Source organism: Carcharodon carcharias, chromosome 2 (assembly GCF_017639515.1).
Source record: "Carcharodon carcharias isolate sCarCar2 chromosome 2, sCarCar2.pri, whole genome shotgun sequence".
Lineage (NCBI taxonomy): Eukaryota > Metazoa > Chordata > Chondrichthyes > Lamniformes > Lamnidae > Carcharodon > Carcharodon carcharias.
Window position 1 is genome coordinate 175,087,238 of NC_054468.1, and position 26,172 is coordinate 175,113,409.

The window sequence follows — 26,172 nt, forward strand, 5'->3', positions numbered from 1 at the left end:
AGTGCCTGTGAATGAGGTATCCCCATATGAGACCACTAGCAAATCCGACCTTTGAGAGCCACGGGAGACCTGTGAGAGTCCCATTAAATCTCTGAGCCACCAATAAATTGCAGTAGGTTCAGGAATAATTGGTGTGAAGTGGCTCATTAATGAGCCTAACTGATATCCTGCTGCCAGTGGGCGAGATTCCCGTGTCAGGCCCTTCCCACACCCAATTTAATTGGGCACAGTTTTCCTGACGCCAGGAATCAAACGTGGGCATTGCCACCCCAATTCTCCCAGCACCCGCCCCGGCCACCATTATCCCTTCTCCAGCAGGGTCCATTAAATTATGCCCTTCGTTTAATTTTTTTTCCTGCAATTTCCTCCGTGCCATTTTTACAGCTTTCCCCCTCCATAAACTCACAACTTATCAAAACCTCAGCCTATATTCTACTATATCATATGTCACATTAAATCCCACTAACCCATACTCTAGTTTACTGAATCAAATTTAAAATCTTTAACCTGGTTTTAAAATCCCTCAGCTGTTTTCTCCTTCTGTAACTCTGCAACTTCCTCCACTCTTGCATCATGTCATACACTCTTTGGTTTCTTCCTGCATCCTTCAGTTCAATTAAAAGCTAACATGGGTAAAAGGTAGGTCATGTCTAACAAGCCTGACCACACTTTTTTTGAGGAAGCAACTGAAATGGTAGACAGAGAAAGGTCCATGGATGTCATTTATATGGAGTTCCAGAAGGCAATTAATAAGGTTTCACATAAGAGACCATTAACTAAGTTAAGGGTTGTGGAATTGAAGGGAAATTATTGACCTGTTTTGGAGCTTGTTTAGATGGTAGAAAAGAGAAGCAATAATGACATTGTACTTGAATTAGTAGGAGGTGACTAGTAGTGTCTCACAAGGATCTGTGTTAAGGTCGCAATGATTCACTGTGTTTATCAATGACTTTGCTAACATACTAGAGAGCTGTATATCCAAGTGTTCTGATGATACAAACATTTGTAGCATAGTAAATAGTACAGCTGGGGTCATAAAAGTACAAAGAGACATTGATTAACTGATTTGGCATTACTGTGGCAATTGAATTTCAATACAGGTAAATGTGAGGTCACCCATTTGGACCAAAAAAGGGTAGATCTGAATATTTTTTTAAATGGTAGCAAGCTAAGAACAGTGGCGATCTCAAATTTAAATGTAGTAATCTGGTACAAAAATATGATCAAAAATTCTAATGGAATGGTAGCCTTTTTAACTAGAGTGCTAAAGGAGAGGAAGTTTTGCTGCAGCTTTACAAAACTGGTTAGACCACATTGGGGTACTGTGTACAGCTCTGGGCACCACACCTTAAAAGATGCATTATCCTTGGAGGGAGTGCAGCATAGATTCACCAAAATGTTTCCAGGATTCCAGGGGCTAATTTATGAGACAAGCTTAAACTAAACATATTCTGTGAAATATAGAAGATTTTATTGAGATTTTTAGGATTTTGAAAAGAATTAGGGTAGATAGAAAATACTTTTGGTGATAGAGGGAACCTAGGGACTTATTGTGGTAGAACCGTGGAACTGGATTGCTAACTCCCAATATTTCCCCTTTCTCCACCTTTTAAAATCCTGCTTTTTTTCTATCAGACTTTTGGTTCACTCTTTTAACTGTCCCACCTTTATGTCTGTTCCTTTTTGGTTATTTTCCCTCTCTGTAAAGTGCCTTGGAATGTTTTTCTAGGTTAAAAGCACTGTATAAATGTAGCTTTTTCCTCCAAAAGGTACCTTCTTGTTTGCTTGTTTTCAAGGTTTAAGAGTTCCAAGATTTTAAACCTTTCCTGATAATTGCGTTCTCTGACACTAAGGATCATGGTCCTTCTGTGCACCACTCCCAGGGCTTGGATATTTCCTTTGTACCTTGATAAGAATTAACTGAGTTCTAATAAGTTCAACCTGATCAGAGCGCGAGCTGTACAGCTTCATCTCAGCCTCAGACTTGCACTCTATTGATTTAGCTCCCATTTTTGCTTTATTGTTATTTGGTAATGACTGGAAATGATCAGTGTTGACTTTGCTATCAATCTCTTCAATAGTTATTTCCAATATCTTTTCCTCCAGTATTTAAGATCCTGCACTCATGTACTGAAATTAATCAGCTGTAGATTAGTTCAGTTGGAAACATTGTCCAGGTCTCTCTTTCACCCCTTCAGTCGATTCATCAAATTCACGTTGGTATAATTTGTGTGTGTGGCCAACTTCTTTTGTTTCTGAATTGTGATAATTTACGTAGATCATAAACATTAGGAGCTCTAGCACTGATTCCTGGTGCATATCTTTCAAACTTATCATTCCCGTAACAAGTACCTGCTGCTTCCTCTACTTCAACTAATTCCTTATCCACTTTCATATTATGTTATGTAAATAAGTCCATTTTGAAATATTATAGATAAAGATGTTTTTAAAATAATCATTAATTGCTTTTCTAATTGATTAATATACAGCTACATGGAAAGAAACAACATATCCGAGCGCTGCTGATTGATCGAGTTATGCTGCAGCATGAGGTTTGTTCATTCCAAATTAAGTAAATCCGATATTTATCCCATTGGAATTAATGTGAATATGTTTCTTCAAACTATATAGGTTTAAAGTTTTAAATAAATTTTAATGGAAAAATTTTGGAGAGGACTTTAAATCTTTGTTTTGATTTCAAGATGTTAAACCATTGCACTTTGCACCAAGTGCTCATTGTTTTGTTTCTCTTGTATATAGCTACGAACTTTAACTGTTGAAGGCTGTGAATACAGGACAGTGCACAGTGACTTGATGCGAGATCTTCTGCTTTTGTCCACTAGCACGTACAGTCAGGTGACTTCTTTTAACTCTTGGAATGTGTCACATCTAATTTTTCCAGTATTTTTCCCCATTTGAGAACTGAATTTAATGTAATGCCCTGTTTAAGAGCTTGCCCGTTCATTAATATTCCTCTTTTTCAGGCAATTGTTTAATTTAATTTTGCAAATAATCGAGGGTAATCAGCAATTCTTTATTGCAGAGAATTCTACATTGTAACCACCATTTTATAAAGTGACTTTTTCTAACCTTCCTTTAATTATATTGTGATTATCCTGTCTTCTAATCAATCTTCTCCTGAAAACTGCACTTGGGTGTGACTCTGTTTATTCAATGCCATGACAGATGAACTGCTAACCCTTGATAATCCTGAGGATCTCTTCCTATCTGGCCAATTCTCAGCTCCAATGGGATAAAATAAAAAATTCTCAACTCTCCATTCCCTGATAACATCCCAATGAATTAACACTGCACCCTTTCTGTTACTTTACTGTAACGACATGAGCATAAGTATAGAATAGGCCAGCCACAGCCTAATTAAGGTGTTGTATGAATTAAACATTACCTCCTTTTTATATTCTACACTTGTGGGTACAAAACAAAGAATTCTGTTTGCCACTTTTATTGAGTTAAATACTGGTGCAGCCATCTTTTAATGTCTAATGCAGCTGTACAAAGTTCCCCTACTCTATATAGGATCTCAATATTTAAGTGTATTTCCTTTCTCAATTGTTACTTTTTTAAAATTCATTCATGGGATGTGGACATCGTTGGCTAGGCCAGCATTTATTGCCCACCCCTAATTGCCCTTGTTCGGAGGGCATTTTTAAGAGTCAACCACATTGCTGTAGGCCTGGAGTCATGTGTAGACCACACCAGATAAGGACGGCAGATTTCCTTCCCTAAAGGACATTAGTGAACCAGATGGGTTTTTACAATGATCGACAATGGTTTCTTGGTCATGATCAGACTTTTTAATTCCAGATTTTTATTGAATTCAAATTTCATCATCTGCTGTGGTGAGATTCAAATCCACGTCCCCAGAGCATTACCCTGGGCCTTTGGAATACTGGTCCATTGACAGTACCACTATGCATCACACTCATTTCTCCATCGAATATAGTGTAATGACGTGATAGGTAATGTGTGCCAGGCAGACCAAATCCACGAGGGAAACTTGGTCTCGCTATTATGATGGTTTTGCAATTTGTGTTTATTAAGTGATGTTTGCACTAAATTCAGAAGTAATAAGTCCACTAAGACCTTTGGAGATTATACAAATATTTATTAACAAAATAAAAGGTATCAACTATATACATGACTACAATTACTTACTACACTAATAACTCCTAAAATTTCTAATTAACCTGAACCCTAGTTACACCCCGTTTAAGGCAACGGTCCAAAATAGATTTTAGATTTAAAGAGAATCATCAAGTTAACACAATACCCACTTGACGGTGGAATTCCAAATGGCTTTTCCCCATCTTCAGTTTTGTTACATAACTGACTTATGCCCAAATGCTGGAAGCTTCATTAAGGCTATTTCACACACTCCTGTTAGATCTTACATGGCCTTCTGGCACACAGCTTTTCATTCTCCATTATATATGTTTCTCTCTTTTTAATATGTAAATTGTTCCATGTGTCTTTGAAACTGTACCTTCCTCATAGTATAAAAACTTTCATGTTGCCAGTATATTGTTAATAACCTTTGGGAAAAATAAACATATTCCTTAGCATTGTTTATCTGGTTAGTTGGAAACAGACTAAGATCCCTTTGAAATCCAAATCTCTTCATTTGTCTAAAAAAATGGAAATTCCCTTTACACTTTACATGCTAAGTCAGCATCCATGTTTGCTCATTAGCATGTCAAGCACCTAGCTTCTTTTGATGATTTCTACTTGACTCCAAATGTAATTAAATCTCTCACACAGCCAACTGTACTTACTCCAATAAACCTACTTCACAATAAACCAGAAAAATATTATGAAAATTATTATACTTTCATCACAATAGTGTCTGCCCAAGTGACAGTCTACATGTTCCCCTGCAGTTTTTCCCAAGTCTTTGTGGCAATTTACCATACCATGCTTTTATCTTCGCTAATATGTCTTCTAAACGGTACCTTCTTTAAACTCCACATACCACCAAATCCTACTGATTTCATTGATCTATACTATTAGTTTTTATTTTTATTTCTTTTCTTGGCATGTTTTGGTAATCCAGAGCCATATCTAATGAGACTCTGGACAGGAGGTCAGGATACTTTCATGTACTAAGTTTGCATTGAAACCAGACTCATAGAATGATATAGGAAGGGGACATTTGGCCCACCATGCTTGTGCTGGCTCTTTGAAAGAGCTATCCAGTGAGTCTGATTGCTTCCTTTTGCTGGAGCCAAGAGAATTTTTCCACTTCAGGCATTTATCCAATTCCCTTTTGAAAGCTGATATTTAATCTGCTTCCACGAGCATTTCAGGCAGTGTGTCCCAGATCACAACTCCTTGTGTAAATGTTTTTTTCATCACCTTGCCTCTGGTTCATTTGCGAACAACTTTATATCTATGTCCTCTGACTATTGATCCTTCTGCCCCAGAAAACTATTTCTCTTCACTTACTCCATTAACGCCATTCAAGGATGTTATGCACCTCAGTCAAATCTCCCCTTTTCCTCCTCTGCTCAAAGCAGAACAACTCCAGTTTCTCTCTCTCCAAATAACTGAAATCTATATATTCCTGGTCCCATTCTAATAAATCTCTTCTAAGATCTTGACATCCTTCCAAAAGTATGATGCCCAGAGTTGAACACACTACTCACCAGATTAGGCCTAACCAGTGTTTTATAATGGTTTAGCATAGCTTCTTTGCTTTTATTCTCCTCAATTTATTAAGGCAGGGATCCCATATGCTCTTTTAACAGCCTCCTTGAATTGTCCTGCCACCTTCAAAGATTTGAGTGCGTACACCCCTGGGTCACTTGTTCTTGTATGTCTTATAAATAGTACTACTTAGTTTATATTTTCTTTCCTTACCCTTCCTACTAAAATGATTAACTTCAAGATCTTTGCGTTAACTTTCCATTTCTCCAGCCTGTCTATGTCCTCCGGAAGTCTGTTACTATCCTTCTTCTGGAGCTTTCTAACTGCAAACACCGTATCAGTGGTTCCTCAACCTTTTTCTGAAGCCATACTGACTCTCTGGCAGCAGATCCTGGTCAAGATGTTGCACTAAGAGATTCAGAAGGATTTTGGCAAAGATTTTGCCAGCAATGGAGAGGAGTGAAAAATTCAAATTAATTAATTGATTAAGGGGCTAATAACCCTCTTAATTGTTGGCAAGCACACTGCTGACTCTTGTGCTCACCCGCCGACCGAAATATCGTGTGCTATTTCAAGCTCGTGCGTGTCTGGCACTTGCCCGTGCGCCAAGCTGAAAATTCTATCCCTGGTTCTAATATTCATTAACTCTGGAATTTTACATCTAAAATTCTCTCTTTCCTCAGCTTTGTTAAACCAGAAGTCCAACTCATTGTTAGAAGTCCTTCAGTTAACAAGAGTTAAATTTCTTTAGCCAACACATAAAATTTCAACTGAACTCTGAGAGAAGTGCTTTCTGTCCTGCAGCCCTCTTGTTCTCAAACTGAAAACTAAACTGCTTGAACACAGAACCAACCCCAGGAACCCAATCACCCCCTAGAATTAACTTCTTAATTCTTTGCTGTTATATTGTTTATCTCCCAGTCAACTTGGTCATTTGATCATTTACTGCAAGCCAGCTGCTTATTTTCTTCACCAGAACTCAGATCCTAAAGAAACCTAGTTCTTAAAGGGACCATTATACCAAGATAAAATATAGGTTTTTCCCCAAAAGCACATGGGCCATCACACTCCTTAGATCTAATTAATTACTTCAATTATTTATACTGTTATACCTTCATTTAAATTACTTAGCATCCACTTCTCACTTTCATTCTTGTCAAATTCCTGTTGTCACTTCAGTTAATTAGCCACTGCGTTTAGCAGAATTGACAATTCTCACCAAGCTCTGTCTGATCTGTACCGTTCAGGACCATGAGTTACAACTTGTCATTCAACTGCCAACTACAATAACTTACCCCTGGTTAGGCACCCATTTGCAGTTGATTGACTACTAGCAATTTAGCTAGCATTTTTTTTAAAATAAGAAAACGACGTTAAATTTGATTTGATTTAACACATTTTCTGTGCTACTGATCCATGAATTACCTACATAATTCCACTCTCACCAAATTCTTGTTGTGTCTCTGTTTAACAAGCCTAAGTATTTACAGGTTCACCCAATTTTCAACAAACCCTGTGCCTAAATCTGTCTAAATCTGCCTCATATGTGAACAGTAACCATAAATCATAGCATTGAAGGCAGGGGCACTAGTGTGAACTCCGTGTTTTGTCTGTACTCCGTGTTTACTTTTCCTTTTTTCTCAATATGCTTATGTTCCATTCCTATGTTTAAGAAAGCATGTGCTCTTGTAACAGTGATTAATAAGTCTTTTTGAGGCTTTGAGCTTTTGTATGTGGTACAATAATCGATGGTGTAATATGTTATACTGCAAGTTTTGGATGGACTTCTATTTTTTAGGTTTTTGGTACCTTCCGAAGGTACTGAAAACCTCAGAATTGCCAATGTTCTCTTCAGGAAGCAAATAATATAAAAACAAGATTTAAGAGTTTTGAGATATAAAACCCTTCTAATTAAAATCTCTTAAGCTCTGAAGTCTTAGGGCAGAATATTCCTGTCGGCGATTTGGGGGCAGGGCCCACTCTCCAATGGGAAAATGACGCGGGATGACATGGGGAGGAACCCCTGACATCATCCCGGTCTATTTAAATATTGAGGAAGGTTGGCGGGCACGCTAGGAGCCCCAGCGGGCTTCTGATAATACATGAAACCTCATCCACTGGTGGGATGAGGTTTCATGTCCGTTTTTAAAAACTTCAATAAAGTTTATGTGCTTCTTATTTGAGATGGGACATGTTAATAATTTTAATATTTTTCTATTTTTAAAGATTTTTGTACTGTCAGTAATCTCCCTGAGATAGCACTTAGTCTCAGGGAGATGTGTGCTTTTTCGCGTGCATGTGCAAAAGAGCACACTTTGACAGATGAAGAATCTTTCCACCCCCTGCACAGGAAGCACATAGTGCTTCCTGTCAGGCAGGCCACTGGGCGGGCCTTAACTGGTCCACCCACTCAAAATGATGACGGGCCCCGTTTCGGCGGCGGTGTTCGGTTGCCCGCCCGCCGCCGAGCCAATGGGGCCCGCCCGCCCATCAAGGTGGCCTTAATTTCTAACACTAAGGTCCTCACTTGTGCTTGACCTAACAAGATATGAATAACTAGTACTTATGACTTGAGTAGGATTTATTAAGCAAGATTTTATGTATACTTAAAAAAACAGTGAAGATTCTTATCCCTCAAATACCTAGGATTCCTTGAGCTTTGCCAGTATAGGCGATGTCTTTCTCTTCTTCTATCTCTGATGAGATGTTGAACTGCTTCCAGATGAGCCATGTTAACACTGTGCCAACAAAGATTATGATTTTCTAACTTTTATACCCACTTCTCGTTATTCCGGAATCCCTTATTTGGAAATAGTCCAAGTTCACCTTTTTCCTTGGTTTAGGGTGCGAGTCATCTTGTGTCACCTCGCCTCTGTAGCTAAAGCCATGTAAACGCAAAACAAATGTCCATCCCTTATTTCCTGGGCCTCCACGGTTTACATTCCATTGTGAACAAATAACGCATTTCCTTTAGGTACAGACCAATCACAAAGTCACATTCTCTTGTCAATAATGCACTTATCACAAACAGTCACATCAACATATTTGAACCCAAGTCCCACGGATACTCAAGTCATTAAAGCCAAATAACACATCCTAGGATAATGTCAGGAAAGAAAAAAGTTTCTCTCTAATACAGATGTTCTGTCCTACAAACAAAGCTGATCAATTAAATCAGTGAATGGGTCTTGTTTAAAGAAAGTGTCATCCTCGGTTCAAGCTACTCTTCAGCCATTTCTTCAAACATATAACTGCTGAATCCAGACTCAGACATCTTAAAGTCATAAAAGTGAAATTTCTCACAAGCAACTGCCTTCCTGTTCCCCAACTAGCAGAAACTCAAACTAAACCATTTAAAAAGTGGTTAACAAAATCCATAATGCTACAGACCAACAACGAACCTATCAAAATCTTACAACAGTACAAATGGAGAAAATACAAATGCTCAAAATCTGAAACAAAAAAAGATGCTTTAATCACACACTACATCTGATGAGTTATAACCAAAGAGCATTTGCAGCGTTATCTGATTTTGTTTTTACATGAAGCATAGCCTTTTTATTCCTTTATTCATTGATTGAGATTTTTGTAAAGGCAGCTTAATGCTGTCCACTTAAATGTGTCTTATAAGCGCTGTTCTCCATTTCCATATGGAATTGTCTAGAATTATTTAATAAGTTGAATACATGAAACAATTATATACTTGCAGCATGTTTATAGTTTGTAGTATCTATGCACTAATAGATAAAAAGTAAATAGAATATTATTATAAAGCTGATTAAATATTTTGGCATTATATACACTAATTTTTTTTTAAATGTCATGTTTACAGTTTGCAGTTCATTATTTTCCTTATTAATTAAATGAGTAATTGAAGAAGAACTTTAAAAATAATTATGACTGTAATTAGAAATTTGCTTTATGTTGTGGAAAAAATAGCCCAGCCCTTTTCTCATAATGATATGCATTTACAGGTGCGTAGTAAAGCCCAGCATGTTTTCTTCACAGCCTTGGGGACTTACAATTTTTGCTGTCGAGACCTTATTCCACTAGTGCTGGAATATTTGCATCCTGACAAGCAGAACATAAACCAGCAACAGTTAAAAGTAAGTTTTTGAAGTATGATAAAGAATTAAGCGATCATAGAATGTACTGTTACTATGTCAGCCCTGTTACAGCAATTTGTTTATGGTTCTCCTATTAATAAGTATCCCATCTAAAATTATCTTTCCGTAATTGCTATCTACCTGTAGCATACTTTGACTTTTACAAAGACTGTGTCATAGTGGTTAATCATATTTAAAATGTTGAGCAGGAACTTATTAATGATTCAATTTTTTTTCCTGCTTGCAATTTTAAAGAGTCATAGTTTGAGAGATTATGTTAAGATGCAGCTGTTAATTTAATTACCATATATACTTGAGTGAAAGTTGAGTTTTTGAGACCCATTTTTTGGGCATAAAGTTAAGGAGCCGACTTTTACATGGGTAATGTTTTCAACGAGTCTTCAATTAAAACACATCTGTCTGGCACACCTAACATGGCTTTCAAAGGAATCAACAAGGTAATAGGAGAAGCGGTGCCTATACCAATGATTTATTGTCTCTCTCTTTCTCTCACACACACTCATGCATGTGCACACACCCACAACCCACCCCACACCACACCACACAACCTCCCAGCCCTTGACCTCAGCCTTGGTACAGAGGGATTACACTGAGTCGGCACTTGCAAGGCCCAATGGGCAAGGCCTGAGCCTCCCCTCTTCTCCCCAATAAAGGCTGATGATGATGATTGGTTTATAGTTTGCTCTGGAAGTTGGTCCCTCTTACTCTTCTCCGATCTGTTAGTTTCTGCCCCCAAAAATCAAAATCAATCTACAGTCTTCCTGCCTTAATTGACATGTATGAACTGGAGCAATTAGGATATGTGTAACTTTTTAAATAAATAATGAATTGAGGTTTTTGATGTGATTCCACAGATTATACGTTGGTTCTGAAATTTTTGTGCTTTGACCCCTGCAAAAGTAGAGTTGACTTTTACATAAGGTATATGAACAACTACGGTTTTTTGGGCTAAAAATTATGGGGTTGACTTTTACACAAGATTGAATTTAACACCAGTATATACAGTATTATTATTCTGTTTGGTGAAGGCTTTCAGAAGAGTTGAATGACTTTTTTCTTAGAGCTGCTTTGGAAATCTTTGTCATCTTGGGCTTCACAATTTACTGTTTCACTAATTGATTTTGCAATAGTTTAGGTTTCCTTGATTCTGAGGTTTTCAGAATTTGTGATACTAATGTCATTTATTCCTGCTGCGTTTTGCTCCAAAAATGAACTTTTATTTGGTTTATTCAAATTAATAAAAACATAGCAGAAGGGTATGTAAGGCAAGCTCTTTGATAATTTCTGTCTCTCCCTTGCAGCTTTCACTTCTTTCATGTTCTGAACTGTGCATAGAAATTTGGCCTTTGGAGAATAGAATTAGGTTAGAGGTTATGTGTTTGGGACTATTATCACCTCCAATAGTATGTAACTTTTCCCTTTGTCAACCGGTTCACAATTTTGATATTTGGAGATGCAAATCTCCAAAATCTACTGCATCTCTACTGTGTAGCTTTGATCCTGGAGAAATGGATGTAAGATCACTGGACCCATCTTCCATTGGTTCTTGAAGGGAGCATTGTGTTTGAAGGCAAATGATTTACCTGTTTCAAATGCTTCTGGACTGTAAACAGAAATGTACCTTTATGAGTTTTGATTGCTGGATATTGTTTTTCAGTAGAAGGACAGACCTTTTGTCTTAGATCCCTGCAGCAGCTAAAATCTGTCAGATGGCAGGGGTTGGGAAGCTCTTAGGATTCTCTTGTTTCCTGTTTTAATACTGAGTTGTGGCAATTATATCTGTACTAGGTTGTTATCTGCTTTCCTGTAAATTCCTGATTGGAAATGGAGCAAGTTTACTCTCCAACTCTCACCAAGATCATCATCTGCTTCTCTCTTCACCTAATCATTACTGCTACTAAAATGCGTATCCATGCCTTTTTTACCTTCTGCCCTACTGTCCTGACATTTGTGAGATCCCACTCTGTTATGAGGGTAGTCTTGTGAGTATATACTGATGCCTGCTCGTTATCATTTCCAAATTTTGAGTAGCCTGTCTGCTGTCTTCACTATAGCTCCTTCATTTGTGTGTTGAGTTTTTTATCATTTGGCATGAGCTAGGTGTTTCACATCTCACATTCATTGGTGGGACAAATGGTTAAACTTTCATTTCTTTGCAGCATCTTTTTTTCTGTTGAAGATTATCTCCTTTTTTTAAGCTGGAATCTAGTTGCAGAATTTCTTGGAAGGTTTTAAGAATTTCAAGGAATTCTGGCGTTGGTTTAGTCCTCAGCTCAGTACACCATCTCACATGCTCACTTAGGCTGATTTAAGTATGAGCTTCAGACTACATCCAGTCAATCATGAAAACCAACACCTGTCTCTTCACACCCTCATCCCAATCTTAACCACACTGCTGGATTATTATTCTAATTCAAGCTACCACACTCTAGGGAAGGTGCAAAGGTTTTGGAGAGGGTACAGAAGAGGTTTACTAGAATGGTTCCTGGGATGAGGGATAACAGAAAAGACCAAGAGGAAATTGATAGAAGTGTTTAAAATCATGAACTGTTTAGATAAAGTAAATAGACAGAAGCTGTTTCCATAGTCTAAGGAAGGGGGATAAAGAGAGGGCACAGATTTAAACTTATTGGCAAAAGAACCAGAGGCAACATGAGGGAAACTTCTTTTATACATCAAATGGTTAGAATTTGGACGGAACTGCTTGATAGGGTGATGGATACAGATTCAATAGTCATCTTCAAAAGGAAATTGGAAATAAACTTGAAGGAGAAAATATTGCAGGATAATGTGGAAAGAGTAGAGGAATAGAGCTAACTGGATTGTTCTTTGAAAGAGCCAGCACAGGCTTAATGGGTCAAATGGTCAAACTTTCGTGCTGTACTATTCTATGATTCTCTTGAAAAAGTGCTCATATATGCCCATCACTCCAGGCTGGACATCCTTCACAAGTCTTCTGAGCCTAAACTGTTATACAAGCTACAGCTCATCCAGAAATCTGTCTCCCATGAGTTAGACCATAAGACGTAGGAGCAGAAATAGGATTTTCAGCCCATCGAGTCTGCTCTGCCGTTCTACCGTGAAGACTGATGCAAAGTATTTATCCAACTCTTCTGCCATTTCCTGGTTCCCCATTATTATTGCCCCAGCCTCGTTCTCTAAGGGGCCTATATTGACTTTGGCCTCTGTCTTACTTTTTATATATTTAAAGAAACTCTTACTGTCTGTTTTTATATTACTTGCTAGTTTATCCTCAAAGTTTATTTTCTTCCTCTTTACTATTTTTTTGGCCATCTTCTGTTGGTTTTTAAAACTTTTCCAATCCTCTGGCTTACCACTAATCTTTGCCAAATTGTATGTTTTTTCTTTCAATTTGATACTATCCTTAACTTCCTTGGTTAACCATCGTTGGTTTATTCCCTTCCTACAATCACTCTTCCTCACTGGGATATATCTTTGCTGTGAATCATGAATTATTTTCTTAAACGTCTGCCTTTGTTCATCAACCATCTTTTCTGCTAAACTCCTTTCCCAGTCCACTCCAGCCAACTCTGCCCTTATTTGACCCTATTTGCTGCTGTTTTTTTTATGTTTGTACACTATCTTTTCCTGTCACACTCTGCGTATCATTACCTAAGTGGCTGCCCTGCATTGCTGCCATATTCTTTTGCTATGTAAGCTTACTTATCCCCTCTCCAGAACCCCCCACCTCCCCCCGCCCCAACTATTTAGTTTAAAGCCCTCTCTAGAGCCCTAGTTATTCGATTCGCCAGGACACTGGTCCCTGCTCGGTTCAAGCGAAGCCCATCCTATCGGATCAGATCTCTTCGACCACAGTTAAGATGCCAGTACCCCATAAACTGAAACCTGTTCCTCCCACACCAATCCCTGAGCCATGCATTTAACTCCCTTAACTTTATTTAACCTGTGGCACTTTACCTGTGGTTCAGGTAGTAATCCCTAGAATATTACCTTGGAGGTTCTGCTTTTTAATTTAACTCCTAACTGTTCTAATTCTTTCAACATAACCTTCTTTCTAGCCCATTCAATGCTGTTGGTGCCAATGTGGACGGCGACAAATGGACCCCTCCCCTCCCACTCCAAGTTCCTCTCTAGCCCTGAGGAGATGTCCTTAACCCTGCCACTGGGCAGGCAACACAGCCTTCAGGACTCATGCTCACAGCTGCAGAGAACAGTATCTATTCCCCTAATTATACTGTCTCCTACCACTACTATGTTCCTATTTCCTCCACAGTTCAATCATTCTCCCTGCAGTCCCTGCTCTTGCCCACACAGCTTGCAAGAACCTCGTAGCTGTTGGACAATTTCAGGGGCTGAGGCTCCTTGAACGCTACCATCCTGGGTCCCCATGCCTGCCTCACCTGCCGTCACACCTTTCTGTCCCTGATCACAGACCACATTTGAATTATCTAACCTGTGGGGTGTGACCGCCTCCTGCAGCAAAGTGTCCAGGTAACTTTCCCCCTCCCTGATGTGACGCAATGTCTGCAGCTCAGACTCCAGCTCCTTTACTTGGATCCGAAGTTCCTCGAGCTGCAAACACTTACTTCAGATGTGTTTGCTCCAGATCACCTTGGTGTCCAGCAGCTCCCACATGCTGCAGCAGAACTCATTGTCTGTCCTGCCGTTGCTATCTTATTTTATTTAATTTATTAATTAATTACTCCTATATCCCAGCTATTTACATTTTATTGAATTTAATTATTTACACCAGTATCGATCTTACGCTTAACAGACAATTTTTAAGAAAGAGAAAATAAAAACGCGAGATCTAAACACTAACTATAGACCTTCTCTTGATCTAAAGACTAGAAATACTTGCCAATCCAACTCACCAATCAGCTGCTCTCCGCGCTCTTTTTAAATGATATCTCCCTGTTCTGTTTCAAATAAAGTCCACACACACACCCACTCTCCATGCTTACCCGCTCTTTGTTTAAATGAAGTCCACGAGGGCTCTCTATGTAAATGGCCCCACTGCTTTTCACAAGCGCTCTGGCTGTAAATGGCCCCGCTGCTTTTCTCAAGCACTCTATCTATAAATGTGTAAATAAAAACATTGAAACTGAAACGTTTGCTTTATTGTTGCAATTTGAAATGTGCTTCTTTGTAATGATTGACTTTTTGTTCTGTTCCTCCAAATTTTTTGGATTTATTTTTTCAGTTGTTTTTCTTTTTTTGCGTATTTTATATCAGGGTGCTCTGTACTGTCTTCTTGGAAACCACAATGGAGTCTGCTTGGCTAACCTCCACGACTGGGACTGCATTGTTGCTACATGGCCAGCTATAGTCTCTTCAGGGCTCAGCAAAGCAATGTTTTTAGAGAAGCCTTCCATTGTTCGTCTATTTGATGATCTTGCAGAGAAGATACATAGACAGTATGAAACCATTGGTCTAGATTTTGGAGTAAGTAATTATTGATGCTCTAAATGGGGATATTAAATGTCAGGGCAGTTTTCCTCTCCTTTGAGTGTGGGAAATGCTCAACTTTTGAACATGAAACCAAGTCTCATTTCCCTTTGTATTGCTTATATTTCCTTGGGGGTACTGGCGGTGGCCATTCGGAGCATTTGAGCATTAAGCAGCACAGTCATGCAAATGAGACAGACTGTAGTTTCTTCCCCTAACACCTGGCAGCTGCCCATTTGGAGAGCTGGGAAGAAATAGGATCTAGGGGTCTATGCTCAACTCCTTTAAGATTGGGTTGTCTATGGGAGTCAGCATCAAGAAGATGGAACCAGGAAAAAGATGAGTACTGTTTCCTTATTAGTAAAGGACATCATCTTCGGGGTTGAAGTCCTCTTGCTGCTGTTTTTGGTTAATGACCTTTACCACTGCTGTAGACTTCTGACATGAAGCAGTAGCTGGATTTCCACTAATACTTCAAGTTGCAAGACCTTGTCAGAAAAACATCTGGCCTGAATAATGATCTGAACTTGTAATCCATATAATTACATGTCAAGTCAGGCGGGGCTAGGGGAAGAGAAAATGGCTTTTAGTTGTTAAGATACTGCTTTGCGCACTTGATCTGCAGTTCCTGAAGCTTATTTAAAATGCCAAATTTTGATTTGTAAATGTACAAAAAGTGGAAATACTGCACGTAAGAGTATTCCAGTAAGTAAAAACTGCTCATAGTTTTAAAAATACACAGGTAGTTCCATTCATATTTTGGACTTAATAACTGATTATTTTCCTGTGAAATTTTAAACGTTATTTAGCAATAAACCCATACTTCATCTGCTCAGATTTCAGATTGTTGTGTGGAACTTTCTGCATCCTTGTCCCAGACAGAAAAACCAAGTTCTAATTTGCCTCTTCCTACCACTGAGGAGATTGAAAATGGAATCCAGAGCCAAATAGCAAAAAATAATGAATCCTTACGGTAAGTAGAGTGTAATCAGGTTTGTCAATAAATTAAAACTTAGGACTACATTAAATGTTTACTTCATAATTAAGATTTCTTTTTATTGTTTAGGAGTTATCAGAAGCTAATTGATATCTTGTTGGACTTGCTTGACCAGCGGAACTTGTAAGTTTTTTAAACTGCACAGTAATCTATTTTTTAGCTTGATAGTTCAGTCCAATGTCTTAGTTTCCAGTAGGCCACATTTAAAATTTGCTTGCCCAAACGGTTGTTGAGATAGGGTCCAGTCATTCACACAAGGAAAGGGTAGATTAGAAGGAAAGTTATCTGCTTGGCAGATTTTCATTGGAAGTTCAGAAGTGGTGCTGCAACACAAATCAAGTGCCCTATGTTGTGAACCTCAAGACAGATTTTCTCCTTCTGTCCAGAAGAAAAGTTGTGCTAGCGGCATATTTTAAATGGCTGCCACTTGTTGCACAGACTGAGCTGTCTACCTGCACAGGCCAGCAATAGGGTTTACACATGGGAATGATCAACAACCAAAATGAACGCGATTAGTTACTACTACTGATGTTGCTCAATGGTCTCTGCTAAAAATGCATCAATGTGAACAATGGGTAAGGATAGTATTTTTAGATCAGCTTTGATGAATGAATGGATGAATATTCATTTAGCTTTCCTTCATTCACTGGTTGGGTTCATATATGAAGAATGACTCTTTGTGTGAGGGGCTGCAATCCTGCAGCTGATTGTGGAATTATTCCAGAATAAGTCCCTGCTCATATGAGAAAGGGAAGGAGATAAAGTCAGAAGGAAATGTGGCAGTGGAGGAAAATAACACCTTGCATTACAAAGCTATCACATTAATATGCAGCTTTCCCTACAATTTTCCACTGTAGTAAAATGTTAAATAAATTTTTCCAATGCTTATGCTGGTAACTCATCTGATAGTTGTCCCTAGGCAGAAGAATAAGAATGATGCCTGGCCTGTTGCATCCTGATCCACTGGTAAATGCACTGTTTTTGTTACATGGTCAGATATATCTCATATAGTGTCCAAAGAAGATCTATTATGCATCTTTATATAGCATGTGAAAGTCTTGACGGCAATGAGTCTTCAGGTTTATTGATCAGATTGTTGCAAAAGGAACACCTTTGTCACTGACATGATGCACAGAAGTGGGCATTTTAACATTGCATTGCTTTCATTAGTCATTGTTTGTCAACAAATGCTTTAACAAATTTGTAAAAGACTTTATTTTTGATCAAGGAACTTTGATTTTTTTTTAGACCATGGAAATTTGAACAAATAGCCATTGGTTTCCTTTCCCTTTTGCTGAGAGATGATGTGCCACTACCTACAAGAGGAATCAAATTCTTCATACAGAGTCTCAATCATGATGCCTTAGTAGTCCGGAAGGTAAATTTTCTTTGTTTTAAATTTCGCATGTCTAATGACCAGAAAGAGAAGAATTGGATTTTTGGTACTTAATTTCCAAGTCTGTGGTGCACCTCATCAGCTGCAAGAAATATGAAAGGTGAATCGTTGGAACCTTAGTGGGCTCATAGATGATATCAGGTGAGTGTCTTTGCAAGTTTCAGAATCAAAATGGGTGTTTACAGGAAGTTGGGGCACTAAAATTAAAAATCAAATTTGCTTCGCAAAGGAGGAGATCTTTATCACTGCTTTTAAAGTTTTAAGAAGTAAAGGAAACTCACAACTGCTGGCATAAAGCAGCCAATATTCCAACAGGGATGTTGCATGATTAGCAACAATTAAAGTGAATTATTACAAGACACCAATAATCAGTAATACAGTTATGAAGGAAATATACATAAATATGATGTTGAATATAATGGCAGAAGGGAAACTACTATCCAGGTAAATGTTTGCATGGTTGGTTTGTTTTTTGAAACAATGTTATGTGGTGCTCCCTATCTAATTGCAAAAGAGAGCTGCTGACGGCAGCTTTAGGAAGGGGACATTCCAACTTTTTGCTTGCCTAAACGGGTGTTGAGATAGAGTCCAGGCTTTCCTACAAGGAAAGGGTAGATTGGAGGGAAAATTACCTACAGCAGCTGCTCGACAAATTTTCATTGGAAATACAGAAGCAGTGCTACACTACAAATCAGGTGTCATATATAGTGAACCTCGAGAGATTTGTTCATGTCCAGAGGAAAAGAAGTGCTGGTGGCATATTTTAGGCTGCCAATGTTGCGCAGACTGAGTTGTCTACTTGCACAGGCCAGTAATAGGGTTTACACATGGGGATGATCAACAGCCAGAGTGCATCCATCTAGTTACTGCTCCTGATGTTGCCCAGTGATCTCTGCTACAAATGCATCAGTGTGGACAATGGGTGAGGATAGTATTTGGCATGGCTTTGATGGATGAATTGCCATTTAGCTTACCCTCTAGCTTACCCTCATCATTGGTTGAGTTCATATATGAAGAACGATTCCTTGTGCGACGGCCTGAAATACTGCAGCTGATTGTGGAACTATAAGTTTCTACTCCTGGGTGAAGGGGGTTGGGGGGAGATAAAATGTTCCAAAATATTGCTGTTTCCATTGTGGATGGAGACTGTGCATATCTTTCCTACTGAACTATTTTGTATAAAATCTTCTTCTGTGTTTATACGTTAAAAGGTGCAGACAAACTTAACAGTTGCATGTCGAAAAACAGTAATGTATTTGGACCATGTATAAGATATAAGGTTATTGCTTAATTGATAATCCCTTTAAACAGTGCCAGAGGTAAAAGATCAATTGAGATGTTTGTCATCAAGAATAGCATGGCTCCTGCGCAAAGATGACATGCAAATTCGTGAAGCGTTCCATAAAAAAAAATGCAAGATAACTTCCCAGCAGCCTGAATCATGCTGCAGCTGCCGAAAACATGACCCAAATTACCAATTTTTCTAGCAATTATGAGAGTTATCACTAATTGCTTTCTCCATTAAACTGAATTGATTGTTGTCTGATAAATTGATTTGCCATTATTCTTGATCCTGCATCATGATCCTACATTAAACATGTGGAAGGTCACAATTATTGACTTGCATCATGAAGTGTCTCATGGCAAAAGGATTCGGAAATGCAGTAAATACCGCATCAAACGCAAAATGGAGAAAATTGGAATTGGGAGTGACTGCAAAGCCATAACTTCAGCCAGGAATTCTGATGGTAGCTTTGAACGCCTTAGATTGCACATACACACAAGAAATGTTGATGGGACCTTGAAAATTATCAGCCAGAATGTGGTAGTTCCAAAAAAATTCACAAATGTGACCAGTGCTAAATTACTTTCATCTGTAGATGGCAATATCTGCTGTGGCTGGCATCATGAAGCAGCTGAAGAGACCTCACAAAAAAATAGGGATTGATCCATATACTGTTTGTAAGTAGAATTGATCTATGTGATTAATTTGTTGATAATATTTCTGTTTAAAAGTTAAAGCTCTTGGTGTACAGTAACTTTTCAAATGATATGCAAATATTTTGAACAAGTTGCCTATGTCTAACTTGGAATGTTCCTTGAGGTGTTGCACAAGTTTTAATAATTCTGGAATTGTTTTGTCTAAATGTTTTATTTGTCACTGGTTTTTGGCTGAAAAGTTTCAACAAGGGGTGGAACTTTCCCAGAATTGCACAGTGCAATAGTGGGTGGGTAAAATGAGAGTCCTACCCGCTGATGAAAATGGTGGGTTTTCACGCCGTATCGTCTCAACCCTACCTCATTATTTATTCACTCCTGCGAAACACGCTGGACACCCCGCCTGCCTGCCATCACCCCGCTGTTGCATCACATCAGCTGCCATCTTTAAAATGCAGCCGCCAGCAAAGTGCTCATCGCCAGCAGCTCACCACCACTGCCCGGCAGACATGGCCAGCAAAGGAAAGAAGACTGCCGCCTCCCGCTTCAATGATGGGTCCCTCAAGCAACTGCTGGATTCTGTGGAGGCCCGCCGCAATGTGCTGTACACCTGATCTGGCCACAGGATGGGCAGCAAAGTCAATAACCCAGCTTGGGAGGCATTGGCAGCAGTGGTCAGTGCAAACGCCCTGCAGAAACAAAAAGCTGAATGATCTCCTCCATTCCATCAGGGTAAGTCACTCTTCTCATCACTCCCAACTCTCACGCACAAATCCATCGCAAATCCACGGGGCCCTCACTCACTGCCAGTACAACGAACATCACCATTCACACTTCTGCACACACCATCATTGTCCTCATCCCGTCCATGGGATCACTCACCACCCAAACAGGCCAGGCATACTTATCATCTGGCCCGTCAGGCATCCTGAAACACTCTCCCCACCTCCATCCATGCTAGACAAACTGGCAAGCAGCAGGAGGGAAAAGTCACAGACAGGTTGGAAGGATGCTGGAGATCAAAGTTCTGACAGAATTTGAAAACACAGCCATCCAGCTGGCTGGCAATGACTGGGACCAGTCCTGTGCTGACAGTGAGGTTGGTGCTGCTCCACCAAGTGAGGACCCAGCAGTGCAACATCCATCAGACAACCGTGCCATGAGTGATGTGTCCTCTTTCACAGGCCACTGCCATGCACTAATTATCTCCCCTTGCTTTCGCAAGCACATCTGCCAAACAGCCGACAGAGTCCATGCCCCAGGGCCTCCAATCAAGCTCAGAAAAAACCTCTGAAGAGGAATCTGAAGGCACCCTCCCTGAAGCCCCATCACAGCACTTACCCACACCCTCCACCAGCACAGAGACACACCGAGGTGGTAGGACCTAGCTTTAGAATACACATGGGATCACAATCTGGTGAGCACATCTCACTTTCTGATCCACAGCAGGTGGAGGCAGGGATCCCGGCACTTGGAGGACCGCTGGAGGCCAGAACATTGCTGAGTCTGAGTCATATGATGAGCCTCTGGACTCAGCCACGTCACAGTTGCTGGAGCTGCAAAGGCAAGCTAGGGAACATCAGGAAGGGATGTCTGCTGCATTCCTTAGATTACAAGGTACGATGGAGGAGTCCGTCCGTCTTCAAGCTGAGGTGATAGTGCCGGCATTGCAACGCACCGAGGTCAATACTGGCAGGGTGGCGGTCACCAAGGAGACCTTGGTCCAGGATGTCATTCCTGCACTGTTGCGCTGCCTTAACTCCATCACTGATGTCAATGTTGGCCTCCAACAGTGTGTACACGAGAGGGCTGCTGGGCAGCTCAATCTCACTCTAGCTATCCCTTCTGCTCATGGAGTCAGCCAGAGGCCCTGGGGCACCCTTGGGGAGGAGGATCAGCAGGTTCAATGTCCGGGGCCATCTACCCAGGTGACTCTGGGAGTGACTGGACCATCTGAATCCCACCTTCCTGTGACCTCCTCAGCTCTAGCACCACAGGACAAGGAGGGTGCCACTGCCACACAGCAGGAGCTCAAAAGCAGGCCGGGGCCCAGCAAGTCTCAGCCCTCCAGAGGATGCCCGACAAAGCCATCACAGGCAGGGCATCACAGTCATCAGGCTGCCTCCACCTCTGCTGTGGCTGTCCGGGGAGCACCAAGACGTAACGGCAGGGTTAGGAATGTTAGGTAAAAGTAGTTGCACAGCCTGAGCACAAGTGTTGATCACTTGTACGTACTGTTCACTATTGACAATAAAATCCTAAGAATGTCTTCCTGCCTGTGGCTCCTTGTTCTGATGAGCAGTGTTCTTGTCACTCAGATGTGAAACCTCTCTGTACAAGATAAAAAAGGCAGGTGTCTCAGTCCAGGGCCTCTTCCCTGTGCTCTGTGCAGCCTTCAGGCCACAGTGATGGTCCAGCCTCACACCCCCTGGAAACATTAGTGATGCCTGCACCTCAGTGGTGCTGGTCATTGCTGCCAGAATGTAGTGGGCTGGTGCCACAGAGTTCTCTCATTCTCTCTGTGTGCTCTCAGCACCTTTAAGGTGGGGCTAGCCCCCATCACATCATCTGTGACTATTGATGCTGTGCACCAGCTCCTGAAGGGCGAAGGTGCTGAAGGCGGTCACAGCATCAATGCATCTAAAGTTTCATGGCTGCATTTCTGAGATGGCCCTGATCACGGAGTGCAAGTAAGCTGCCCTCAACTAGACCGGAGTCAGATATTCTCAGAGGCTACGTGGAGATCTATGAAGTGCCCTCACTGCATGTTGTCATCATCTTCCACAAATCTGGCAGCAATTAGGGCCTCCTCTGCACACCTGCCTCACCTGGCCAGTGTCAGAGCCTTATCCCCATCATTGTCACCACCAAGGACCCCCTCACCTTCATCCCCATTGGTGTCCTCCTCATTGGAGGAGACGTGCAGCTCCTCCATCTCCTCCTGAGCAAGCTCCTCTCTCCGTTGCAGCGCCAGGTTGTACGGGGCACAGCAGACGACAACAATGTGTGACACCCTCTGCAGACTGTATTGCAGGGCCCAACCAGACCAGTCCGGGCACCGGAACTGCATCGTCAGCATCCCAATGGTCTGCTTCACCAAGTTGTGAGCTGCTGCATGAGCCTCATTATAGCGTCACTCTGCTGCAGTCTGAAGCCACAGCACGGGTGTCATCAGCCGTGGCCTCTGTGGGCAGCCCTTGTCCCCAACCCTGCAGCCTCTGTGGACCCTGGAAGACCGCAGGGATCTGCGAGCGACTCAGGATGTAGGCGTCATGGGCATTCCCTGGATACCATGCGCATGCCTGCAGGATGCATTTCTGGTGTTGCATACCAGCTGCACGTTCAGTGAGTGGAAGTCCTTGCAGTTGATGTAGTCCACGAGTGTAGCGATGGAGACTTGAGCGCCACGAGTGCAGTCAATCGCACCTTGCACCTGTGGGGATCCCGAGTTCAGGATGAATCCAATGGCCCTTGCATTCTGGCTGTCCTGGTCCTGGGCGAAATGCACAAAGCTGTGTGCCATGGTGAAGTTGGCACCTGTGACCTCATGGATGCTTTTGTGGGTGGCAGATTGTGAAATCCCACAGAGGTCATTTGTGGAGCCCCGAAAGGAGCCACTGGCATAGAATTGAGCACCACAGTCACTTTCACAGCCACTGGCAGTGGATGCCCTCCATGTCTCCTCGGCACCAAGTCCTGCAGTAAGTGGCAGATGTGAACCACCAGGTCCCTAGATGTGCGTGGTCGTCAGCGACACTGGTTCTCAGTCATCTGCAAGAATGGCAGGCGGCGTCGATAGACCCTGGCTGTTCCAAGGCTCCCACAAGCTATGGCTTGCTATCGTCCTGGGCAGCGTGTCTGGGAGCCCCTGCTGCGCCTTCATGAGGTAGCTGCTCCTGATTTTACGCGGCCAGGTGCCTTAGTCGCTCTCTCCTCAGTCTTCCATGGTTTCTGTTGGCCATCAGGCATACAGCTAGGTCACCACGAATCATGATCCTGACTTGGTTCTCCGCATTAAAGATAGAGAGACGTGGTTATCATGGCTGTACTTAACACCTTTCCTGGCCCTGTGTGACCACCCCTTAACGCTTCCCAGAAAGTGCTGGTCACCCCTTGGATGGCCAGAGATGAGTGCGCTGCATGGCTACCCTGTCAACCTGCGACATGGGGGACACTGGTCCAAACCGGGATGCTGAGATTGCAAGGGTCTGTGAGCGCCCCTAGCAGTAACTGTTACATGGCAGTTGGTGAGGAGATTGTACAACGCGTGCAGTCCAACTGCTCTCCGGTGCAATAAAATGGTGGCGGTGTCAAAGCCTGGGTCGGGGGGGTGTTGGGGTAAGGTATGAAGCGCTTGGTGGCCCTTTGGTGCCCCTGCAAGGGTGGGCAGGCTGGGAGCCAGAGCCCAACCCCAACCCTATCACTATGGCTGCACCTGATCTGTCTCAGTTGCAGATGCTTGATCAGTTTATACAGGTGTCCCTAATGCGTGGCCACTCCCCACGCTTACTCTGCCCCCTGTCTCAATTCCCTATGCATGGGATGCAGCGCCAAGGCAGGACTTGATCCCACCCCCTGACAATGGCCACCTCCGAGGCTGGCCAGCACTTGCCCCCGGACCCCCCCCTCCCCCCACCCAGCTTTAACCTCTGAGGCTGACCAGCATATTTGCCCCGGTTCTCCCCCCCCCCCACCCCCTACCTCCCCCCCACCTCCCCCTCAGCAGTTGCCTCTGGGGCCAGGCATCAGTTGCCCCCACTGCCCCTGAGGCCTGTAAATAGCAGCTGAGCTGTGGAGAATGCTGCTGCTGCTCACTCACCTCAGTTCTCCTAAAGTGAAAGCTGCCAAGGCACGTCGCCTGTGTGCTGTTGTGAAACACGTCGGCATGCTTTCCTGCCGACATGGACAGACGATACAGTGGGGTTCCTAAAGCCTGCCGGGATGGCCTTTTAATTATATGCTGATGTATAACAATTAGCTCCCCGCTGACTGATGGCGGAAAACTCAGCTCGCCATTAGCAGGCTGAGCAGACAATTTCTGCTTGCCTTCACACCCTCATGAAGCAGGTCACGCCATATTTTCCACGCACGCCACCTCTCATGCCTGTCACCTCTCATGCCTGCTGCCAGCGGGCTCAGATAATTCCTCCCAAGGTTTTATAATTTGCTCACATTAGTAAAGAGAATTGATCTGAGCAGCTAGATCAAATATAAAAATTTATTTATGAGTCATGGCATCTTTGGACACTTTCAAATTTCTGTTGCGGGTACTCCCAAAAACAAACTCATCCTGCATTTGATTTTAGTATCTACCTCTGTAGGCAGACTATTGCAGAATACGGATATTTTTGGAATTACACTTGGGTTGAACTGCATCCTCTTGAATTTTTGTAATGAAAGCTTGTAAGACCATGAGCAGAAGTAGGCCATTCAGCCCATCTGGTCTGCTCTGCCTTCAATGAGATCATGGCTGATCTGATAATCCTCAACTCCACTTTCCTGCCCTTTCCCCATAACCCTTACTGATTAAAAACCTGTCTATCTCAGCCTTAAATATACTTAACAACGCAGCCTCTACAGCCCTCTGCGGTAAAGAATTCCACAGATTGACTACTCTGAGAGAAGAAATTCCTCCACGTCTCTGTCTTAAATGGACTCTGAGATTATGCCCTCTGGTCCTAGACTCTCCCACAAGGGGAAACAACCTCTCAGCATCTACCCTGTCAAGCCTCCTAAGAATCTTATGTGTTTCAATAAGGTCGCATCTCATCCTTCTAAACTCCAGTGAGCACAGGCCCAACCTACTCATCCTCTCCTCCATAAGAAAATCCCTCCGTATCTGGGATCAACTTAGTGAACCTTCCCTGGACTGCCTCCAATGCCAGTGTATCTTTTCTTAGATAAGAGAACCAAAACTGTTCCCAGTATTCTAGGTGTGGCCTAACTAGTGCCTTGTATAGTTTTAGCAAGAATTCCCTATTTTTATACTCCATTCCCTTTGAAATAAAGGCCAGCATTCCATTTGCCTTTTTTATTACCTGCTGAACTTGTATGCTAGCTTTTTGGGATTCATGCATGAGGACCCCCAAATCCCTCTGTGCTGCAACTTTCTTCAGTCTTTCTCCATTTAAATAATATTCAGCTCCTCTATTGTCCCTGCCAATGTGCGTAACCTCACATTTTCCCACATTATATTCCATCTGCCAAGTTCTTGCCCACTTACCTAACCTGTCTACATCCCTCTGTAGACTCTTTGTGTCATCCTCATCACTTGCCTTCCCACCTATTTTTGTGTCACCTGCAATCTTGATGATAGTATATTCGCTCCTGTCCTCCACGTCATTAATATATATTGTAAATAGTTGTGGCCCCCAACACTGCTCCCTGTGGCACTCCACTACTTACAGGTTGCCATCCTGAAAATGCTCCTCTTATCCCAACTGTTTTCTATTAGTTAGCCTCTATCCATGCTAATATACTACCCCCATCACCATGGGCTCTTAGTAAGTAGCCTTGTGTGCGGTACCTTATTGAACAGCTTTTGGAAATCCAAATATAATATATCAACTTGTTCCCCTTTATCTATCCTGCTTGTTACCTCCTCAAAGAATTCTAATAAA

At 41.7% G+C, this 26,172-nt stretch overlaps 1 protein-coding gene across 4 annotated transcripts in view; it reads left to right on the plus strand.

The window, feature by feature from the left end:
• Nucleotides 1–26,172, plus strand: part of LOC121269894 (proteasome activator complex subunit 4-like) — a 193,605-nt gene that overhangs the window by 94,575 nt on the left and 72,858 nt on the right. For all 4 annotated transcript variants that reach the window (XR_005941442.1, XM_041174993.1, XM_041175001.1 and 1 more), the window contains 8 exons: nt 2,490–2,552; nt 2,761–2,856; nt 9,639–9,770; nt 15,009–15,218; nt 16,058–16,194; nt 16,288–16,341; nt 17,467–17,596; nt 19,495–19,576. Coding sequence is in view for 3 of the 4 variants with exons in the window: in XM_041174993.1 (XP_041030927.1) it covers nt 2,490–2,552; nt 2,761–2,856; nt 9,639–9,770; nt 15,009–15,218; nt 16,058–16,194; nt 16,288–16,341; nt 17,467–17,596; nt 19,495–19,576 (904 nt within the window). In the remaining variant the exon portion in view is untranslated. The remainder of the gene's footprint in view (nt 1–2,489; nt 2,553–2,760; nt 2,857–9,638; nt 9,771–15,008; nt 15,219–16,057; nt 16,195–16,287; nt 16,342–17,466; nt 17,597–19,494; nt 19,577–26,172) is intronic.